Source organism: Podarcis raffonei, chromosome 1 (assembly GCF_027172205.1).
Source record: "Podarcis raffonei isolate rPodRaf1 chromosome 1, rPodRaf1.pri, whole genome shotgun sequence".
Lineage (NCBI taxonomy): Eukaryota > Metazoa > Chordata > Lepidosauria > Squamata > Lacertidae > Podarcis > Podarcis raffonei.
The window spans coordinates 62194625-62217077 of record NC_070602.1 but is presented as its reverse complement, the minus strand read 5'-3'; the positions used below and the strand labels follow the sequence as shown (position 1 = coordinate 62217077).

Sequence of the window (22453 nt, the reverse complement as noted above, 5' to 3'; positions counted from 1 at the left end):
CTCTGCATTCCCTAGAAAGGGTGCATAGTTAGTCCAGGCTGTTGGGTCCAGCACTGGCTTCTCTTTCCCCCTTCTGCCAGTTGGTACCTTAGCTGGATAGGAGTCCCTGCTGTGAAGAGAAGAAGTTCTTCCATTTGTCTCAGGGCAGCGCAAGTGCCAGGCCACTCTCAAATCCAGATTCATATATCTCTGTGTCTTAAATTCAACGAGTGCTCTCACATTTTCACAAAGCTTACAACGCTCACACAGAGCAATTTCAACATACTGCTTGATGGCCGCCTAATTTATTACATGAAATGCTGACCAACCTGGATGTTAGTCAGTCTGTTTGAGTAATGTTTAACCTGAAATAAAAAAGCTTGTCAGATAAAAAGGGTGTGAATCCTTGAATTCCTCCTTTCAAACCGTTATTTCACAGAGCTTTGAACACTTCTTTGACAAGACAGGTAATAATTGCACAGAAAGTATCAGTTAGTCCCTTTAATCCTGTCTGTGCAATAAATCCCTGCGACTCTCGAGTGAACCAAATCTGAAGTTTCTGCTGCATCCTGGATTGTACTCTTGATTATAAGAATATAAAATCATCACATCATGGAGATGGCATTTCTTGTCTCGTTTGGAGGCTCAGTCTCTTAAATGAACAAAGGGACAAATAGATTTGACTAGAGCTCCACGCATTAGCACCATGGCCTCCTTCATCCCTCCGAAGGTCAACAATTTTGTCGCCTGGGATTATGTGGTCTTTGCAGCACTCTTTCTCATTTCTTCTGGCATAGGAGTCTTTTTTGCAATCACAGAGAGGAAAAAAACCACTTCCAATGACTTCTTAGTTGGCGGCAGGCAGATGACTTGTGGACCAGTAGCTCTGTCACTCACTGCTAGTTTCATGTCAGCAGTGACTGTGCTGGGAACGCCAGCTGAGGTGTATCGGCATGGGGCTTCCTTCATTCTGTTCTTCCTCGCATATATGTTTGTCATCATTTGTACTTCAGAACTTTTCCTACCTGTGTTCTACAGATCTGGCATCACAAGCACTTATGAGGTAAGCACTTTTCACAAAAGGTGTTTCTGTCAAGAAACGGATCTTGACATTATATTTGGAAATCTGAAGGCATTGTGACAACATCAATACTGATTCTTTAAACATTCTAATCCTAAATTGCATTGCCTGCCAAGCTCAGCATGGAGGGTATCAACCTGTCTACATCAGCTGCCTCCAATCTGCTACCCTCCAGATGTAGCTGGATTGCAACACTCATCATCTCGGACCATTGGGCATTCTGTCTGCGGTTGGTGGGAGTTGTCAGGAGGGTATCAGATTGGCAGTGGCTGGTCTAGATTAATGCAGTATGTCAAAATCAGTACAGTGGTACCTCGGGTTAAGAACTTAATTTGTTCTGGAGGTCTGCTCTTAACCTGAAACTGTTCTTAACCTGAAGCACCACTTTAGCTAATGGGGCTGCGCCGCCGGAGCACGATTCTGTTCTCATCCTGAAGCAAAGTTCTTAACCCAAGGTACTATTTCTGGGTTAGCGGAGTCTGTAATCTGACGCATATGCAACCTGAAGTGTATGTAACCCGAGGTACCACTGTAATGACAATAAATAGGTCTGTACTTTAGGTAACTTTAAATAGGCTTCTAGTTCTGATGGAAAACCCTTTTTTTATTGATAAAGGTTATTAAGGTTTGTTGTGGCAATTTTATTATGGGCTGTGAAAATCTATAAAACAGCAGAATGAAAGAATAAGGGATATCCTTTAGTGAATGAATATCTTAAGATATGGCACGTTAAAGAAATGGCTTTATAAACCTGTAAAGAATGACATATGGTCATTAGCAAGATTTTTTTTAAAAAATAAAAAATGTGCACAAATCGGCCTTGCCTGGATACCAGATCAATAATGATTCTCTTTCAGAACAGCTATTTTTGATACTTCCTGTACTATGAACATTATATAGGTTCAGTGGTTTGGAATAAAGAGATAGATAGATCTACAAAGTGTACAATTTCTGTAGCTGAGTGTTGTGATATAGCTGACAGCTTGTATCTGTACTTAAATATGGATATGTAGTATCAAATCCTTGATATAGGGTGTAGCAAGGCTGGCTGAGGTAGACTGAGGCAGCCACCTCAGGCAGTGTCACTACAGTGCTCTGCCTGCCCCTGTTGCTGCTGATAGAAAAGTGAGGAGACATGGCACTTCTCCTCACTTCTTGGGCACCACAGCAGTCAGCACCCACCTGCCTGCCACAAGAGAAGCAAGAAGAAATGACTGCAGTGGTGGCTCCCAGGTTCCAGCAAGAACTCATGCACAACTCTGATAAGCAAGACTTTGGGGGGAAGGTGATTGCTACCTGTTTTGCCTCAGGCGGTGCAACACAATGGGTAAAGACAGTTTAAATATGTAGGTACAGAACTGCTGTAAAGCCAAACTAGATGTGACCTGGGATATCCATGAGAACATAAGTAAAGTCCTACTGGATAAGGATGAAGACCAATCTAGTCTAGCATCCTGTTCTCACAATGCCAACCAGAAGCCAATGGGAAGCTCACCAGCAGAACCTGAGAAGAACAGCCCTCTCTCCTCCTGTGGTTTCCAACAATGGATATTAAGAAGCACACTGTCTCTGATGCTGGTGCAATATTACCATTGTCACAAGTAGATGCTGATGGCCCTTATCTTCCATGAATTCACTTAATCTACTTCTAAAGCTGTCTAAAGTGGTGGCCAGTATGACATATTGTGGGGGCAAATTCCAAAACTTAACTATGCTTTGCCAAGATGTGCTTTCTTTGTCACGTTTTAATATAAAGAGAGGGAGAAAAGCCTTTCTTTTCCCATGTTCTTATGTGCTCATCAGATAAAAGGCACATGCAACATTGATACCTGTCTTTTTTTAATTCTACAAAGCTAATAGCAATGCATTCTCCCTCTCTTGTGGAATTTAGATTGGAGAAAGAAAATAAATAACAGGCTAAACATCGTCTCCCTGATCTTTAAAGCTGGTATGCAGGGCTGTTAATCATGCATATCCCATATCACATCTACTCTGGTTGCATTAATTTGGACAGTAAATCACTTAAGACACCATTAGAGATTATTTTTTTTAAAAAAGCAGTCCACATCCATTCAGATTAATGAACACATTTTGACATAATTGAAATATGCATTACACTGTTTTATATGTGTGTACTGTTTCATATATGATTTTGTTTATTGAGTAATATCAAATATGATTTAATACATAAGTTGCATTTACTCTATTCATCATTTCTCATAGTACTTGGAGTTAAGGTTTAACAAGCCCGTTCGCATGGCTGCAACCATGATTTATATAGTGCAAACGGTAAGACATTTTACATTTCAATGAGTGGTATATGTCATGGTTTCTAAATAGTGTGGAGGTGATCCGGTATGTGTGGCTCTTTTTTGCCCATCTTCCCATTTTTGTCTTTGAAACAGCTGACACAGGATGTGGCTGAGAATGTTCATATGTGCATGGAGAGTGTCTCTATCTTAGATGAGGATGGGAAGTTCTTGCAGTTCTGGACCCTAGGTTACTATTTGGAAATGATCATATCTGCAATATTATTTCTCTGGGGGTTTAATGGTTTTCTTTTTAGTAGAAAAGCATCATTTGAGTCTAACTCTTCCTTGTCCTCGGGTTGCCATGGAATTCTGCATACAGCAAGAAGATTTCCTCTTTCTAAATCAGAGAGTGGGCCTACTGGAACCAACTGATGGAAACTGATCAACAAGATCATCCTACTTTGCATTTATGTAGCACCTTTGGGGTGCTCAAAGTATTTTAGATGCATTAGCTTTCCAGCTGCATGTCAGGAGCAAAGGAACAGTGAACTTCCTGCCTCAAGCCAGGAAAGAACCACTGGCTCCTTCTTCCCAGGGACACAATGTATTTTGTATGGAAATTTCTGGCAGATGTCTCAAAGTTTCTGCCCAGAATGTGGAATATTCCACTGTTGTCAAAGACTACACTCATGTCCAAAAGCAGACCGTGCTTCATGTAAGCTCAATGCCAGGAGCCTGACAGACTAATGACTTTTCATTTGTTTTAAGATTCATCCTGAGGAGAAATAGTATGGCTTGCTTCAGCACAGCAGGGAACATCTGGCATTATTTGCACATTGTGTGCTATAAAGAGAACATCCTTCCCTTTTCTCCTTAGAATTGCATGGCAGCTTCTAAGAATGTTCCCTAACATTGCAATAATAGCCACTTCCTGGAAGGAATCCAAGAGTAATCTTCACAAATCACATGGGTCACAAATTGCCAGCTTAGAAGGAGGACTCTGTTGATGTCTAAGGTAGTTTGCAAAGCAAGTGTAAAGCTTAATTAACTTTACTTAGTGGATAACCAGATACATATGTCTATTCAGGGAACTCTCTTGTTTCCCAACACAATTCCACCTTCCAAATGAATTCCATGCAACTCGATAGCACCAGCAATGCATTGAGACTTAGATGAACTGCTCACCTTACAAAACGTTTAGGTGATTGTTTGGAGAATTCTACAGAACTGTCAAATCCAGTTCAGAGCGAGATGCTAACTTACCTGGTGTGACACTATGGGTGATACCCAATGCAGACTAGACTCACTGAAGTCCACTGATTTCAATGAGTATACTCTGAACAACACTTATGTTGGATATGTGTATCATTTAATCAGTAGCAGATGGCACAGTGGGATAATGGAGCTCACTTGACAGCTGAGTCGCTGCTTCTTAACAGGGGGAAAGGGGGAGCTGGCAAGGAGGTTGCTGCTGTGCAGATACATTGGCAGAAGCACCAAATTTGCTCTGATAGGGAATTTTCCATTTACCAGAAGGGAGGGGGCAAGATGGTAGAGAGGTCTGTGCAGTGGAAATGCATTGGCAGGATTTGATCCACTGGTGTGCTTGAACCATGATGATCTGCCTGCCACCTTGTCCTTCCCCCTTCTCCTGTCCAGTAAGCAGCAGATTTTGGAAGGTCAAGTGAGGACTGCTCCAGCCCCCACCCCATCTGCTCATGCATTTAATACTATTTCATATCACTGATACCACAAAATGAAATGTGGTTTTGTATGCCTAGGTATGTTTCTTTGAAGACATATACCCTGAAGGTTTAAGTTAAAAGCAACTTGCAATGAATGTTGCCAGGAGTAATGGCCAAATGTTTCCCAAATTGGCATTCTGATTATGGGACTCTCTCACACCAGAAAAATGGCTGGCATCTACATGGTATGGTTTTTGACCCTAGCTAAAGACATCTCTCTCCACAATGGCAATTGAGGACAGTTGATCAGTGTTGCCCATTTGTAATGAGAGACCACTTTCTGTTGTTGCCTTGGTCTGCATTCAATGTTGGTTTTAATGGGTTGTTGTGTTTTATAGTTTTAATAATTGTATATGTATAAACCACCCTGAGGTGGTCATCTGAAGTGCAAGCCTAACCATGTCTACTCAGAAGCAATTCCATTTTTTTCAATGGGCCTTTCTCCCAAGTAAGTGGGCTGGGAATGCAGTCTTAGTTAGTCTTTAAGGAGCCACAAGACCTTTTCTTCCAAATCCCTTTGAATCCTTTTAAGTGCTATTATGATCAATATTTACTTAATTTTTGATCCCACCTTTCCTGCAAGGAGCTCAGCGTGCATGGTCCTCTCTCACCTTTCTTCCTCAGAGCAACTTTATGGAAGTGGGCTAGACTGAGTGATGGGTCACTGGCCCAGATGAGTTCCATAGTTGAAGGGGATTTTGAGCCCCAAACTCCTGGGGACTCATTTGACAGTTTAGTCACTGCTCAACACTGCAGTTCAGACCGCTGTAAATATTCATTGCTATAAGCAGAATAGCCATTTGCTCAGGTGGAAGCAAATTTAGATCGCTGGCACTGCAAGCAACTCAACTGGATATAGTCATATAAATTTGGGAAATGTGACGAACTGAGATGATAAAAAAGAGTGAGAGAAGTTGTGTTAAATAACTTATCTCTGTATTCACATGCATGCATGAATACATGCTCCCCTTTGTGTGTGTGCATCAGTGCTGGCCGAAGTGAATATATTTATATGAATGGAACCACAGAATCTGGTGCAGCGAAGAATCCCTGTGCCCTTTGTTTTGCTTATCTATTAGTCTTGGCTCTTTTCTATGGACAGTTGTCTGTTTAGAACTGGTTTAGTCAAGATTCCAGTTTGCCCTTTTCATATTCCTTCTGATCCTTTGCAGATTCTTTACACTGGAGTGGTTGTCTATGCTCCAGCCCTGGCTCTCAATCAAGGTGAGTGTCCAGGCCAGCATGCTAGAGCTTTGCCAATTGTCACAATGCAAGAACTGTAAAGCAGAAATGTGAACACCAAATGCTCTGAAAAGATCTATGTCTGCTACTGTTACTTTCCCATTGGCAGCTCTCCCCCTTTTTCTATGCAGGATCATGTTATTTATTTGCTAGGTTTTCCTTTTGCTAAAAAGTAACCGGAGATGTGCGCCGAACGTGCTACTCAAGGTCTTGGCAAAGGTCCTGGTTTAGCATAATGATCTAACACCATGTCATGTACTTTGATACTTTCTCTCTTTGCACCCTTCTGTCTTAATGTCATGTGTAATGTGAACAAGGACAAACTGATGTCCCTCGAAAGGCTATAGACTTAGGCAGTCTGACACTCCATCATTTAGCTTCTAAACCAGATTTGGTCTGTTCACCAGAGTAAGGAATTCTCTGCAAATAGTATGCATCATTCAGAGAAACAATAAAATTGAACTTCTCTTATAAAGGATGTAAAAGGAGGTAATGGAAACAGATAAATAAAAGCTGTGTCTTTCTTTATTATCTAAAATAATACATTTTAGATTTCATCGTGTCCCTAGATGAACCTTGCCTAATTTTATTTCCTTTGGTTTTGCAGTGACTGGATTTAATCTTTGGGGCTCAGTATTTGCAACAGGAATTGTTTGCACCTTCTACTGTACCCTGGTATGTACTTGACATACAGTTCAACTCAAAAAGCTTATGTAACAAGGATTTTATAATTTGGATTCATATTTATGTTAGTGAGAGAAAAAATGATCCTGTGCTTTTGTGCGCAGTAAAGGAGAACTTGTAATTTCTCATCATAATTTGTTTCAAAATACTCCGTGAAATTATCAGGGCATGGACGAAGTCTTTTGGTTCAGATAAACAAGTACCGGTAAGTGATAAATTTCAATTTAGCCTACAATCCCTGTATAGGGAAGACTTAATGTTTTATATATGTTGGAAACCACCCAGAGTGGCTGGGGTAACCCAGTCGGATGGGCGGGGTACAAATAATAAAATTATTGCTATTGTTATTATTGAGTAATACACATTCTCCCATAATCAGAGGATGGAATCCTAATCACAATTTCCTGGGATTAAGCTTCACTGAACACAGTGGGACATCTTTCTGAGTTAATAGGAATAAAATTATGCTGTTACTGATACAAAGGAGGTGATTTTTTCATATACCCTTATGTTGGGGGAAGAGGACATGAGTGGCCTTTCAAATGTTTTTGGACTCCTTCAGCCATAGCTGGCATGGCCAAGGATGATGGGAATTGCAGCTCAAAAACATCTAGCAGACCACAGGTTATGCACCCCTGTCTTACACGGTTGCACATAGGTAGCAATTCTCTAGAGCCCTTACCTTGGAGTAAGTCTGATGGAAGAAAATAGGACTTATTTGTGAATAGACTTGAACAGATGTGTCCTGCTAGTTGACTAGCTGAACAGAATGTTATGAAAAGGTGTGAAAATCACAAAGACACATTTTTTAAACCTTCCTGAAATGGTAACTTTTGCAGCAAATAGCAGAGCCTCTTGAGAATTCAGTACCGCACTAATTGCATTCTTTCCTCCCTCTCTTTCCTCCCTAAATTGGTTTTCAACATGACAAGATCTTGCTAAGGTCTGAACTTTGATTGGGCTTCTTCCTGTAATAAACACAAAGTACATATAGTTTCTCTCTCTTTGTCTTAGGGAGGATTAAAAGCGGTCGTCTGGACAGATGCCTTTCAACTGATTGTTATGGTGATTGGGTTCGTAACAGTATTGGTTCAAGGAACTATTACGAATGGGGGCCTCACAAACATTTGGGAAGATGCCCGGAATGGCTCACGCCTCACTATATTTGAGTAAGCAGAATGGGTTCTCATACTCAGATCTATGGACGTGTTTGTTCCTTTGTCAATAACAGTATTGTTAAAAGTGGCCAGCAAGGATGGGTCTATCATTGTCTACTGTGTATGGACAGACTGGATACTGAAAGGTACTGAGGAGTGTTGTGGATTACCTTGGATAATAAAAACAGCTTTAAAAAGTTAAAAATGGCACAGAAAATAACAAAAAATGAACTGATGGCATTCAATCATTTCCGGAAACTGCAGATAGTGTGGTCCTGTCATATCTTGAAATGAATGCTGGTTCATAGAACAGGGGCAGCCACACTAAAACTCATATTTAAATTATTAAAACTTCAGGACAAGGATTTCCACCTGCACAACAAGACTTCCCCTCCCCCCCCACATGTGTCCTGGGAGCTCTACCGAACCCCCCCCCCAGGAGTTTTGGAGAGAGCACAGGGTGCACACAGAGAAATGGGGGGAAATCCCATTTCACAAGCAGAAATCCTTACATCTGTGAGACATGATAATTGGATACTGCCTTCAGTCAGGATCCAGCTCATTTTCTGTTTCATTGTGGAGATGTGTATTTCTTTTCCATGAATAATTTGAGGTATTATAGCTAGGAAAATGTTGTTTGAATGTTGAGTCAATTCATATTTGAAGTCCCTCCCTCAAATAATAATAATCAAGGGAGGGATTGTGTATGTGGATTTACAGAGACCTCACTGCTGTATTCCTAGATATAGTGATGCTTTTTCAACCCAGTTTAAGTAAAAGGGATCTAAGTATTCAAACTGTCTCCAGGATTGCAGCATCCTAAACTAACTTAAGGTGTGACGTGTGGAGGCTAAATGAGTTATCACCATTGTGTCTCATTTATGTAGCTTTGATGTTGATCCCCTGAGAAGACATACCTTTTGGACAATTGCTATAGGAGGGACATTTACCTGGTTAGGAATCTATGGAGTCAATCAGTCCACAATGCAAAGATGCATTTCCTGCAAAACCGAAAAGCATGCCAAGGCGTAAGTAGGCATTAAATTTAGTTCCAAACTGGAACATAACTAAAGAGACATACAGGCAACTGCCCATTTATGGGGGGAAGCATGCACAACTATTTCTGTGAATTTCTAAAAAAAATACGAGGGTGGAGGGGGCGCACTGTACAAGATGGCCAAGGGATCTTTATTGTTGTTAACAGAATGGAACCTAGAGGCATCCTATAGTCTAAAGGCCATGGGATAGAACAGAAGTCTCTCAATACCACTTACTGTGACCTATTTCCCAGGAAGCACTGGGCCCCCTGTATCACGGGTGTCTCCTAAGTGCAGCCCAGTAAGTCATTCAAAAGCATGCCATGGTCAATGTTAACAAAAGCCACTGAGAGGTCCAGGAAAACCAAGAGGGTTTCACTCTCTTCATCCATTTTCCAGCACAAGTCATCCACCAAGGAGACCAAAGCAATTTCTATCCCCAAATTGGGTTAGAAACCAGATTGGAATTTATATATTTTCTATGAATTACTAGTGTACACCACTCACATACATACAGCCAACATGACTGCCACAATCTTTGAAAAAGGGGCACTCATAGTTTTTGGACACATCTTATTCTATCTTTCTTTTAAGTAGCAAACAGGAATGACTTATTTTTTAAGACATATAACCCCTTTCTCTTTTTCTCTCTTCAGTGCACTGTATCTAAATTTACTGGGGCTGTGGGTCATCCTGACATGTGCAGTCCTTTCAGGATTGGTGATGTATTCCCATTTCCAGACCTGTGATCCTTGGACGGCTGGTTTTATTTCAGCACCTGATCAGGTACAGCAACCAATCAGATACGTAAATGCAATGTGACATTTTAAATATTGGATGTATCCGAGAATACACATCTGAATCTTGTTATTTCCCTTACTGAAATTCACTTGTTGCTGCACTTCTAAAACTGCACTTCTAAATGTTGCTAGAGGGTCAGGCTTGGTGGTACTCTTGCCAAATGAGGGCAGATACACATCATGCCAGGAAGGCTCTTAGGAGGGGTGATGCTGAAAATGGGATAGAATAATAGAATTATAGAATTGCAGAGTTGGAAGGGAAGCCAAGGGTCATCTAGTCCAACCTCCTGCAATGCTCCCTCTGCTTAAAAACATTGTTTTTCACTGTTATTTGTATATCAAATGTTTTGTACCAGGTTATATTGCCTCACTGAAAAGATATTTCGGATTGGTTAAGCATCACCTCACCTCACATTATATTTAATATGGAAAACCACCCTGTGATCTTCAGATGAAGGGCGTTCTAGAAATTTACTAAATAATAATATAGATTAAAACAAGAACCACTATAAACATGGGGGGGGGGGACAACCATTAAATAACAATCAACATTGACAGACTCTACTTTGTAGGGTCCCCACAGAACAGCTTTTTGTACCATAGAGGAGTGAATAAACTTTCCTAACCTTCCTTCCTTTCTTTTCTGCCATCCAGCTAATGCCGTATTTTGTTATGATCATCTTTTCCACAACCCCTGGACTACCAGGATTATTTGTTGCATGTGCCTTCAGTGGAACATTAAGGTCTGTGTTTTAACTGGGTTGCCTCTACTCACATTTTGTCTGCTGCACTCGGTTTTAATGGAGGCAAACCAAGCAGAGCATCGCACAGGGGTTTAGTGTTGGTGGGGCTGCTGCTCTCGAATCTGCCGCATCATTTCTCTCACTCTGCCAACTCCGTCTCTGCAATGAAATGCTGCAGTGCTTTGTCTTTTCGTATGCAATCCAGCACAGAGCTTGTCATGTGCTCTGGCAAGCAGATTTCCACATATTTTTCTCATCCTATCAGAAAACCTCAATATGCTCTCTTAGGTACCAAATTATCAAACAGTGATTTTCATGTTAAAAGAACCTCCGGTGTCAGGAAACATAGATGAGCATGCACAAAAGTTAAGCTGGCAATGGGAAAATATGTCACTCCTACTTCCCTGTCTTTCTGGTGGAAAATACTGTGTCAGTCAGGTGTTTGTGAAGAGTAAAAATCAGACAAGAGCTGGAGACAAAATGGTACCTGTCTGAATAGGCTGGCAGGGAAGGTGGGGGTAGATTGGAGTAGTTAACCTTGTGCCCTCTGAGTTGATGTATTTTTTATTTTTAGGTGTGTGGGGGGGAATCATGGTGAAGTGATTGTGTTGCTGCTCCCCATTCTGTTTCATGTAGAATGACATCTTATCATACCACTAAAAAGGCTTTCAAGCAGAGGTGATGTAAAATCGCAACCTGCATATTAAGTTCTCCTCTCACACAGACATTCCTAGTTTTTAGAGTTGTGTGAATCAGCACTCAGGATTGTTAATATCCAAACCAGCGTACTTCACAGCAGTGCAACCCACTCTGGGACCTGTAGCTAAATTTGCTCCCACAGGAAGTAGTAATGGCCATCAACTTGGATGGCTTTGAAAGAGGGTTAGAGAAATTCAACGAGGCCATCAGTGGCTACTAACCACAATATCCATGTTATATGTTCATTGTCTGAGGCAGTGTGCCTCTGAATGGCAGAATCACAAGTGGGAAAAGTGCTGTTGTGCTCAGCTCCTGCTTTCAGGCTTCACATAGGCATCTGATTGGCCACTGTGAAAACAGGATGTTGGACTGGAGGGGCAATTGGCCTGACCCAGCAGGCTCTTCTTATGTTATTTTGTGGTTGTGATGCAGCCGAAGTCCTCACAATGTGTGTTTTCACTTTCACAGCACTGTGGCTGCAAGTATAAATGCTCTGGCAACTGTCACATTTGAAGATTTTGTCAAGCACTGCTTACCAAACCTCTCTGAACGTACGAGCACTTGGGTCAGCAAAGGCTTATGTAGGTACAGTAAATGGATTTGATTCTTCTGAACTGTAAGGCCACAAATATGCTACTAGATCTTACTAAAATTAACAGGTCATTTGCATGATTCCAATATATTACAAATCCTGCATTCTTTTTGAACTCCTTAATATTACCATTAAGGTGACTGTTAATTTGCCTGTCTGATCATTTTCCTTGTATATTATAGCCCTGTTCAGGCATTAAGTGCTAGGGAGCATATGGGCACAGAACAGGCTCCCTTCCACAGACCTTCTCCCCAATGTATGGAAGGTGGGAGTGGAGCATCATTGGGAGAGGGCCAATAAACAGGTTCCCACTTTCCATCTCACATGCTTGTTACTGCATGATGCATGATACTGGAATGGGGTTTACTGCCCATGGATAGTTATATGCAAAATATGATGTCATCACTTAATGGATATTTGGCCATTTAACCTCTATTGTCCTTGAGTTGATTTTTATTGATAATAGTTTTGGAGTCATTCCCTGAGAAGTTGCTGTACCAGTAACCATGCAAACTATTTTTTATTATTTTGGAGTGAAGTGTTAAGAACATAGCATACCTAGTCAGACCATTGGCCCATCTAGCTCTGATTTTGTTTACATAGACCAACTTGACTGATGGACCAGGAACAAGACCTTGGGGTTATAGTAGATAGCTCAGTGAAGAGGTTGACCCAGGGGGCAGCAGCTGTGAAAAAGGCAAATTCCATGCTAAACACCATTAAGAGAAGAACTGAAAATAAAACTACCAATATCATAATGCCATTATACAAATCCATGGTGTGACCACATTTGGAATACTGTGCACAATTCTGGTTGCCTCACCTCAAAAAGAATATTGTAGAGTTGGCAAAGGTTCAGAAAAGGACGACTAAAATTATATTGGAGATGGAGGCATTCTTCTATGAAGAAAGGCTGCAGTGTTTGGGACCATTTAGCGTAGAGCAGGCTTTCCCAAACTTGGGTCTTCAGCTGTTTTTGGATTACAACTCCCATCATCCCTAGCTAGCAGGACTAGTGGTCAGGAATTGTGGGAACTGTAGTCCAAAAACAGCTGGAGACCCATGTTTGGGAAACCCTGGTTAGAAGAAAGTTGAATAAAAAGCGACATTGATAGAAGTTTATAAAATTATGCATGGCATGTGGAAAGCGGATGGAGAAAACACTACAACTCAAGAACATCCAATGAAGCTGAATGCTCAGGGCAGATAAAAGAAAGTACTTCCTTGCACAGTGCATAAACTATGGCACTTACTCCCACAGGAGGCAAGTACGGTTACCAACCTAGATGACTTTAAAAGAGGATTAGACAAATTCATGGAGAAGAGAGCTATCAATGGCAACTAGCTATGATGGTTATGCCTCCATAGTTGGAGGAAGCAATGCTTCTGAATACCAGTTGCTGGAAACCATAGGGAGTGAGAGTGCTCTTGTGCTCAAATCCTGCCTGCAGGTTTCCTAGAGGTACCTGGTTACTGTGAGAACAGGATGCTGTACCTGATCCGGCAGGCTCTTCTTATGCTCTTATATTCTTGACCAAGGGGAGGGGGGACCCATTTCTTATTTGCAAAAGTTAATTAATTTACACATGACTTAATTGGCCATTGACCGGCCTTGAAAGTGAACTGAAACAAGCAAAGAAGCAAACCCAATAGACCAAATTAAAAAATAAGTGAATGTCTGGCCTGATGCCAGTGCAACATAAGATTAGGCTAATAAGATGGCTGAACTTTTTATCCCATGGTACATTTAATGATTTGTGCTCCACTGCTACATGGTGTCCGTGCTGCTTATGTCAAAGCAGCAGATGAAAGGAACCACAACTTGATGGCATAGCTCATCCTTTGTATTTAGAAGGTCTGGGTTTCTATCCCTATCATAAAAATATTTCCAACTGTACCCTTGGGAAGATCTTGGAGAGGCATTGTTAAGTAGGAATAGAAGGTCCTGAGCTGTACAAACTAATGATCTGTTTATGTTCTATAAGCAGCTCAGAGCAACCTTCATCTATTGCATCTGACTGGGACCCCCTAGGTGTTGTCAGAGCCATGTTTCCATCAGCTCCAGACAGCCTGGCTAATAGTCAAGGATGGTGGAAGTTATTGCCCAGCAGCATCTAGAGGGCCCGTCCTTGATCTACTGAGGTATCATGCACAGCAGTTTTCAGCACTGCACTGTGTTGAGCTGAAATTAATACCATGAAAAATCTGTCACACAGTCAAAGAGCTACTCAACAGTCTCTGAATTCGATAGGATATGGTTTTGTTCATATTAAGCTTCAGCTTTCCATACAGATGTTATTGACACTGTGAGATGTTAAGAGCTTTAAAAAGAATACAGATTATCTTTTTCTATAAAGATGAGGATAAGAACGTTTATACACACTCAGAATTAAGCTGCAGAATTAACCGTGTTGGCTTCTAACTATGAATAATTGAAGTTTGAAGGTTTTTATTCCCCATGTTCTAAAAATGTCATAGATGACTTGTCTGGAAGAGAATTCCAAGCAAAGGGCATCCTTTGGTACTGACACCAGTAAGCAGAGTAATCGAATGAACAGACCCCCAAATGGGCATATATCAGGTTGCAGAACACAGGTTCAGAATCATGGAGATCTTTCACGGGTTAAAAATCTCACAAGAGTGCATCTGAATGTTCAAGGCCCTAGCTGATGATGGTGGACAACTCTTTTTCAGGCATAGTATTTGGAGTGATATGTACTTCCATGGCAGTAGCAGCATCGTTCATGGGTCCTGTTGTGCAGGTAACTACATATTTTAAGATGGTTGGTATGAACTGGAGCCCCTGCGTGTATCAGGAATTTGTGTTTTCTCCCATGAGAAGTGACAATCCAGCACCTTTAGTACACGAAGTTTGTCTGGTCATAGGAGATACCAGGGAGCTCCACATACCCATGGGTTTGCTGCTACTAGGAACCCCTGCCCCCATTCTTTTCTGCATTAATTCTTTTCCTTGTGTGGATAAGCAGGATGAAATATCACTCTTCTATTTGGTCAAAACTAAGATCCAGTCTTTTTCTTAGTCTGAGTATGTTGAAACAAAATGGGATCCTTGGAGATATGAGCAAATACCCAGTCCAGCAACCCTCGTGTGTAACAACGGGCTGGATTTTCCAGTATTGTTTCAACTTGTAGGGTCTGCCCTTGAACAAGCAAACTGTTGGCATTGCAAGTTAGATCCTGGGGAGTGCTCTCCCTCATGTTCATCACAGGGCCTCCTCAATGCACAGGGGATATCCAGAAAGATTATTTTTACATGCTTTCAGGCATGTGTCTGGGTCTCGAGTTACTTGCTATTTGAACTGCTAGCCAATTAAGGAAATTATTAGTTGCTTAATGATATAATTGATTAAATCATTTCATGTGATTTATTAAATTTTGATCTATTGATTAAATGTTGCATATGAAAGGGAGGGAGAAATCATGCTTCCTTTGTTTTAGATTAATGGTGGCTGACCTATATTGCTGGGCTTCAACACCCATCAGCTTCAACCAGCAAAGTCAATAGTTAGGGATGATGGGAGTTGTAGTTCCACAACATCTGGAGAGCCGCAGGTGGAGAATATCTTTCAGCATAAAGGCTGCATTCTCTCTTGGGGCTGCAGGATTAGTGGTTGGGGCCAAAGCCACACAAACTCCTCTTCCATCCATCCACACTGATTCTTATATCAAGAATACATTAGGGGCATCTATTTCGTTGAGGGTGGAATGCGCTGCCATAATGTATTGGTTCAAAAAGCTAATTCCCCTTCCATACCTTACTATTTATAGAGGAAATATAAGAACTCCTTTCTTTAAACTTGAATACAGATTTTTTTTTTTTAACTCTGTCAAGAAATGGCACACAAAGAAGAAATAGAAAAAGCATGTTCTCTGAGATAAGAAATTGAAAGAACCATTATAGAAGGATGCTGCAGAGACACTTGATGACAATAAATAGCTTTCTAAAGCATCTCCCGTGCTTCCTTTCAACAGGCTTCACTTAGCATTCATGGGATGTGCGGGGGACCTATGCTGGGATTATTTACACTAGGGATCATTTTCCCCTGTACCAACTGGAAAGTAAGTAAAAAGAATCACATTTTCAAGACAGCTCATTTCACTTACAGTATTTGTTCTTGCCAATCAATCAACCAATTAAAGCAATTTTTACTGCACTCTTCAGTGAAAACTCTCCCAGGGCATCTTACAGCAATCAGTCATGAGATAGTTTGTGCCCTCAGGTTGGCAATCTAAAAGACATAAAACACAAAATGGAAAAGGGATTGAGAGGGAAGAGGCAGGAAAAGAAGAGGCAAATTTAGGCATTAGATCTTAGTCTCAAAGTTCTTACAGTGACCAGCTGGATTAGAATCAGATGAAAGTGAGGAGGAGCCAAAAGTTGGTCTATCTGTGGCATTACTTTCCATTTCTCTCTGTGCTGCAACCTGACGGAATGCCTGCTGCTGGGTGATAGATGATGGAAGGAGCAGCCGGATGGAGCTGGATTTGCAGCAGAGCTGCTTCCTTACTAATACTCGCTGCATCCTGGTGGAGCGGCTGTTTCTGGAGAGGAAGGAGAGGAAAATCCTGGTGGAGCTGGTTTTTGAGTAACACTGACTGATTGGCCTGCTGTTATTACTGGTTTTTGTGCTGGTGCAAAACCTAGCAAACTGCATCACACTGCATATGAAAAACATACGATAACCTGGTTCTCATTTAGTTTGCCCCATAAACACATCATTTCACCAAGCAGACCACTGAGAGGGGTAATTCTGTATGGTTAAGGGTTGTAGTACATCCTATATGTTAGCTGTGGGGGACCATCTAGCCTGTGGCTCATATTAGCACTAGTTGGGGACCTAATCTGGCTGTATTCCCCAAGCCACACGAAACTGTGTCCCATGTGGGGTAGGAACAATAGGGAGCCTTCAAATGCAATCCCACTTCTTCTTTGAAAGCAGGGCTTGCTGTTATTGCTGATCAGCTGATTGACATTGATAACAAGCCCTGCTGTGATCAGCTGCACTGGGGATTTCAGGAACTCCCTAGTGCAGCCAATCCCTGCCCAAGCAGGGCTTGCTGGCAGCACTGATCTGTTCATCTGTGCTGACAGTAAGGCCTGCAGGAGTCAGCTATGCTTGTAAGTTCCTGATTGTGAGCTTCCAATGCAGCCAATTCCTGGTAAAAGTATAGGATTGCATGTCCCACTTTGGGTAGGCATCTTCTTTTGCAGCCCAGCCCAAGTTCAAGCTGAGCCCCAAAGGAAAAAGGAAAGAACCGGAAGTGCAATTAGAGGGTACTCCCAATACTTTCCTTTGAATTTGGGTTATTTGATATCATCCATGACCCATGGAGGGTTTAGGATTTGGTCTATTCCCCACTGTGATATGGAGATGACACTGAAAATGTGCTCCAGAGATGAGCAACCCCTTTTCCAGCTGGTAATGCTGGCAAGCACTTTACCCTGTGAGTCTCCAATAATACTGTGAATGTCTAATTTTCTTTTGTGATTTAAGGGTGCTTTGGGAGGACTCCTTACTGGAATCACCTTGGCATTTTGGGTTGGCTTTGGAGCTTTTGTGTACCCTGCTCCAGCTGCAAAGGCCCTTCCATTATACCTTTCCACAGCTGAGTGCATTGTCAATAATACAGAGACTGTACCAACTATGTTCCCTACCTCATCTCCCATCAGGTAAGATTCTCTCTCAGCTGCTCTCCTTCCAAGCTACAATATGGAGACAACTGTGATTAGCAGTAGTTTTTAAGCAAATGTGGTTGACTACAGAATAGTTTAATTAGAAAGTGAAACTCTTCCCTTTGCTACTATTTTGTTGAGCTCAATCCCCAGCTATATTAAAATCCTGGACTGGGGACATTTACAAAATGCCATCGAGTTTTTATGGGGCTATTTGGATCATCTCCCCACCTCCCACCCCATGAATTATGGTAGGTTGTTTTTGTTTTTTGTTTTGCCCCATAATGACTGTCCATACTTCTGCAAAACATGGGCTTCTGCTGAGTCTTCTGCCCTAGCGTGTGGGTGTTGCACAATGGTGGTCATTCTTCTTTGGAGCTGGGAATTAGAAGGTATGATAAATTAACCAATTCTTGCTCAAAGTGGTCATATATATTGACTGTCCCTCAAATTTATCATCCTAGGCCACATCTGGCAGAGACGTGGTATTCTCTCTCCTATCTTTACTATAGTGCTGTTGGGTGTCTTGGATGTATTGCTGCGGGGCTTCTGATCAGTTTGGTTACAGGTCAGTTCTTTACTGGATTTTGTGGTCCGGACTCTGACATTGTTTTCTTCTACAAAACTGATACTAGCTTTTCCATTATAATAGTATTTTATTTGTATCCTGCCCTCCCCGACCGAGGCCAGGCTCAGAGCGGCTAACATCATAAAAACAACACAATAAGCATAAAAACAGACATCAATTAATTAAAATACATCTTAAAATTAATTCAGACAAGTTAAAATCCGGGCAGCTGGCAATTATCAGGGTGGAATTGAGAGTGGTTAATAATTGCCAGGACCAACTGTTTCCACTGATCATACAAGGACCTGAGAGCGAGTTGGGGCCTCCTTCAGGATTGATTTATACAGGGAAAGTCAAGCTGCATCCTGTCCCAAGGCCTGGCGGAACAGCGCCATCTTGCAGGCCCTGCAGAAAGATGTCAAATCCCGCCTGGTCTCTTGTGGGAGAGCGTTCCACCAGGCCGGGGCATGGCTGAAAAGGCCCTGGCTCTAGTTGAGGCCGGTCTAATTTCCCTGGGGCCCGGGATCTTCAAGGTGTTGTTAGCAGACCGTAAGGTCCTCTGTGGGGCATACCAGAAGAGGCGGTCCCATAGGTACGAGGGTGCACTTTGAAGTGCACAGGATGAGTGATTTGCCTTTAAGTGAGCTGTATGTTCTCAAGTCTGATTCAACTTTCAGTCTGAGCTTCAATTTCTCAGAACTCATTTTTTTGGTGAGAATTTTTTTGACATTTTTCATTTTCTTGTTCTCCTAGAAAATGAAGGCGACTTTGCAGAATTTTATCTGAATATTCTCTTGTGTGTGAGGGGGATGACCACCATTCCCCCACCCACCCACCTACCCACATAGTGTACTAAAAAGTCCAAGATATGATAATGCAAAATGGTGGCCAGGTAGACAATGTCATTGCTGATGCTGCTGATATCAAACATCCTGCCAATCCTTCCGCCATGGCTGCTAGGCTGTGGATGTGGTGGCAGCTCTACAAAATCTCATGGGCCCAGGTTGGGGATAAGGATCTCAGCTCTTCTCCAGCATTTTGTTAGCCTTTTTCTGGAAATCAGCAATAATTCAAATTATCAAAGAACGGCTGATCAAGCTAAAACAGGCAGTTGAAACTGACAAGTTGATAAAACACAGAGATCAATACAAATGTGCTTAACAGATTATTATGTAGTAGCAGAGGAACCTTCAGGTTTAAGGGCAGAATGCAAATTCTATAAATAACGTTCATTACAAAAAAAACCCCACCCCAATCCAAATTCCTAGTTGAACTGGGGGAACATGGACTCTATTCATTTTGTGCTAGACTAGTCAGCGTGGTTATAAAAGAATAGATCTATGTTTTGTTTCATATTATCAATGTTTTGCATAGAATATTATTATACAAAATAAACAACAGCATTTTGATAGATGCTTGACTCTTACTTTCTTCTGCCAAGGTCCAAATAAAGGAGAAGATATCAAGCCACTCTTAATTCGCCCTGTCTGCAACCTGTTTTGCTTCTGGTCTCATAAATGCAAACACTTGTGCTGGTGTGGAGTGGACCATGATGACAGCAAAGCACTTCACGTGAGACTCTTTCCTTATAAGCCTCCCATATTTCCTGCAATTGCTGGACTCTGGACTCCATTAAACCCACAAGCCAATTTAGGCTGAGTGCATTATCATAATATGTGCTTCCAAACCTGATAACAGAACTTATATTTTTAATGCCACCTCTATAGCAGATCAATTCACCATCATGAGAAACTTGTACAGTGGGTTGGTTAACACAATCAGCCGGGAGCCAGTGCTAATTGAAATGCACATTTCATGGCAATATGGCCAATATGGCCCAGTATGCTACTCTTCCGAACGGAAATATCTAAGAGGCAGGTTTCTGAAAGGATACTAGATTGAGGATTGCATTGTCAGCTGCTTGCTGCGGAAACAAACACCATTAGAGTAACCCCCCAGTAGCAGTTGAGTATTTAATGCAATTTGGTTGCCGATGGAAGAGACAATTTTCAAACACCCCCATAGTTCCGGAGTTAACAGGAAAGGACATATTGTTCTATAATTCTGTTGGATAGCAACATCAGTTTTCCAACCAGTATAGGATCAGGGCTTTGTTTTCAACTGGAACTCATCAGAACTGAGTTCTATCACCTCTTTTTCTAGAAAAAAATGGCCTATATATGATGATACATATACAAGCATAAATTTACACCACCTATTACTCATAAAACACTTAAAATAACATATAATCAAAAAAAGCTAAGCAGCTTTTTGTTTTTATTTTATTTTTTGTAAATTGCAATTGCTAATGCATATGATCATCAAGGAATATACAATATTCATAGAATATTTCAGTCATGTTACTTTAACTATATTTCTAGAAATAGCTGTTGGTGAATGTCATCTATACCGCCCCCCCCAAAAAAGACTTTTGGCACAAGCCATGCTTATACAAAACAATCCATATCTAGAAAAGCTTTATCCCAAATATTTCTTTGTGGTTCTTAAATGTGTAGCTGTATATGAAAGCCAATGCAACCAGTTCATTTATATGCCAGAAAATGAACTCACTGGCATCAGGCCACCCTCCCAGGTTTCACTCACATCTCTCTCAGTTTCCAAAGCTGCTCCCTCTACAGCTTCCCAATCCTTGTCTGACAGTTTATGACCTTTTTGTACGTATAAGGATTCCTCCAGATGAGCTGTTTATTCATTGTTCATTCTGATTTGTTTATGGTGTGTGTGTGTGCGCGCGCGTGTGCATAACAATGGTCATTCATCCTGCGTTTGTCCTAATTTGCAAATTCATTATTTGTTCATCCCAGAGCGTTTCCCCATTACTTTCCAAACCACACAAAAAAAATCTCATGTGTGTTTTAAGTGGATTTGTTGTTCTAGAGTGCTATAGAATCATAGAATTGTAGGGTTGGAAGGGAGCATGAAGGTAATCTAGTGCAGGAATCTTTTGCCCAACATGGAGACTGAGCATAAGAGTCTCAGACTCTACCATCTGAGCTATTTAGCTTCCTAATAATCCACTTTAAATGTGCAAAGTTCTGGTATGCACTTGTATACTCACATTCATATGCATTTGGGGCCATTACAAGCGGGAATGGAAACTAATCCACTTCTTGACTTAACTGTCCTTCCTTCTTCTTCTTTTTACATTATTTCTCAGGAGGGATCAGAAGATGATCTGCATAAAGGTCTTGGAAAGAAGGCAGAAGCAAATGATGCCCTTACAAATGGATTCAATAAAGAAATGCTGGGTCACTTACCTGGTTACAACCCAAGTGAAAAATCCTACACTAATACAAGCATAGAGACGGAATCTTACTTTTAGGATGTACAGGAAAAAGGTCATCCTGCTAACAATAGGAATGGCATGGAATTGTCCAAACTTTAGGAAAACAAATCAGTGGCACTACGAGTAGCCGAGGAGGCATTTAATTATAATTTAGTAGAGGGTTAGAAGGTGCATTTATTTTTATTTTCAGAAGTCATTTTATAACACAGAAACTTTTTCTAAGACTCAGTGGTGGTGAATGTGGCGAGAGAAAAGATGGAAAGACATATACATGTGTGTGTTTTTCAGGAAGAATGGAGCATGCAGTTAACTCTTTAAAAAGTTTTTTTATTTTAATCCCCTTGTATTTTTTGCCAGTGCAACTTGGGTATTCGTCTCCCATTTGTCTTAACATGGAATTCTAAAATATGAACTATGCTACAGATGCATATTTCCTGACCAAACTACAGTGTCATTGTAGAGTTTTTCCTCTGGAGTACCACAGGTTGCCTAATAAAGTACTTGCAGAATTTGGTGTGATTTAAAATTCATTATGGATTTTCCCATTGTGGCTGATCAGAGAAGCTGTGAAAAGATCTTCAGTGACTGAGCTCTTTGGCAACATTGTTTGTTTTAGGGGGGAAGGGGTGACCTGATTATTCTATGTACCCATTTATTATTACTCCTGCTGTGTGAATGCTCAGTAATGCTGTGAGAGGTTTTACTGAGAATACTAAAAACAGTGGCAAAGCTCTGCAGGGAAATTTGAAATGTCCCCTTTCACACTGATTTACCCTGCCATATAGGAAACAATGGTTCTATATTTCTGTTTTTAGACCCCAGACTCTGAGCAGCTGACAGGTCTCTGATGCAGAGAGGGAGGAACCAATTGG

At 41.3% G+C, this 22453-nt stretch overlaps 1 protein-coding gene across 1 annotated transcript; it reads left to right on the top strand.

Annotated features, from left to right (window-relative positions):
* The first annotated feature begins 394 nt into the window (after positions 1-394).
* SLC5A12 (solute carrier family 5 member 12) lies at positions 395-22090 on the top strand. Its single transcript, XM_053389445.1, has 15 exons — positions 395-1042; positions 3284-3349; positions 6230-6281; positions 6907-6974; positions 7998-8152; positions 9028-9168; positions 9834-9963; positions 10632-10720; positions 11888-12000; positions 14706-14773; positions 16005-16091; positions 17528-17703; positions 18171-18274; positions 19716-19846; positions 21453-22090. Exons 1-15 carry the CDS (start codon positions 686-688, stop codon positions 21615-21617), a joined length of 1902 nt encoding a protein of 633 aa, XP_053245420.1. The 5' UTR covers positions 395-685; the 3' UTR covers positions 21618-22090.
* The last annotated feature ends 363 nt before the right edge of the window (positions 22091-22453 follow it).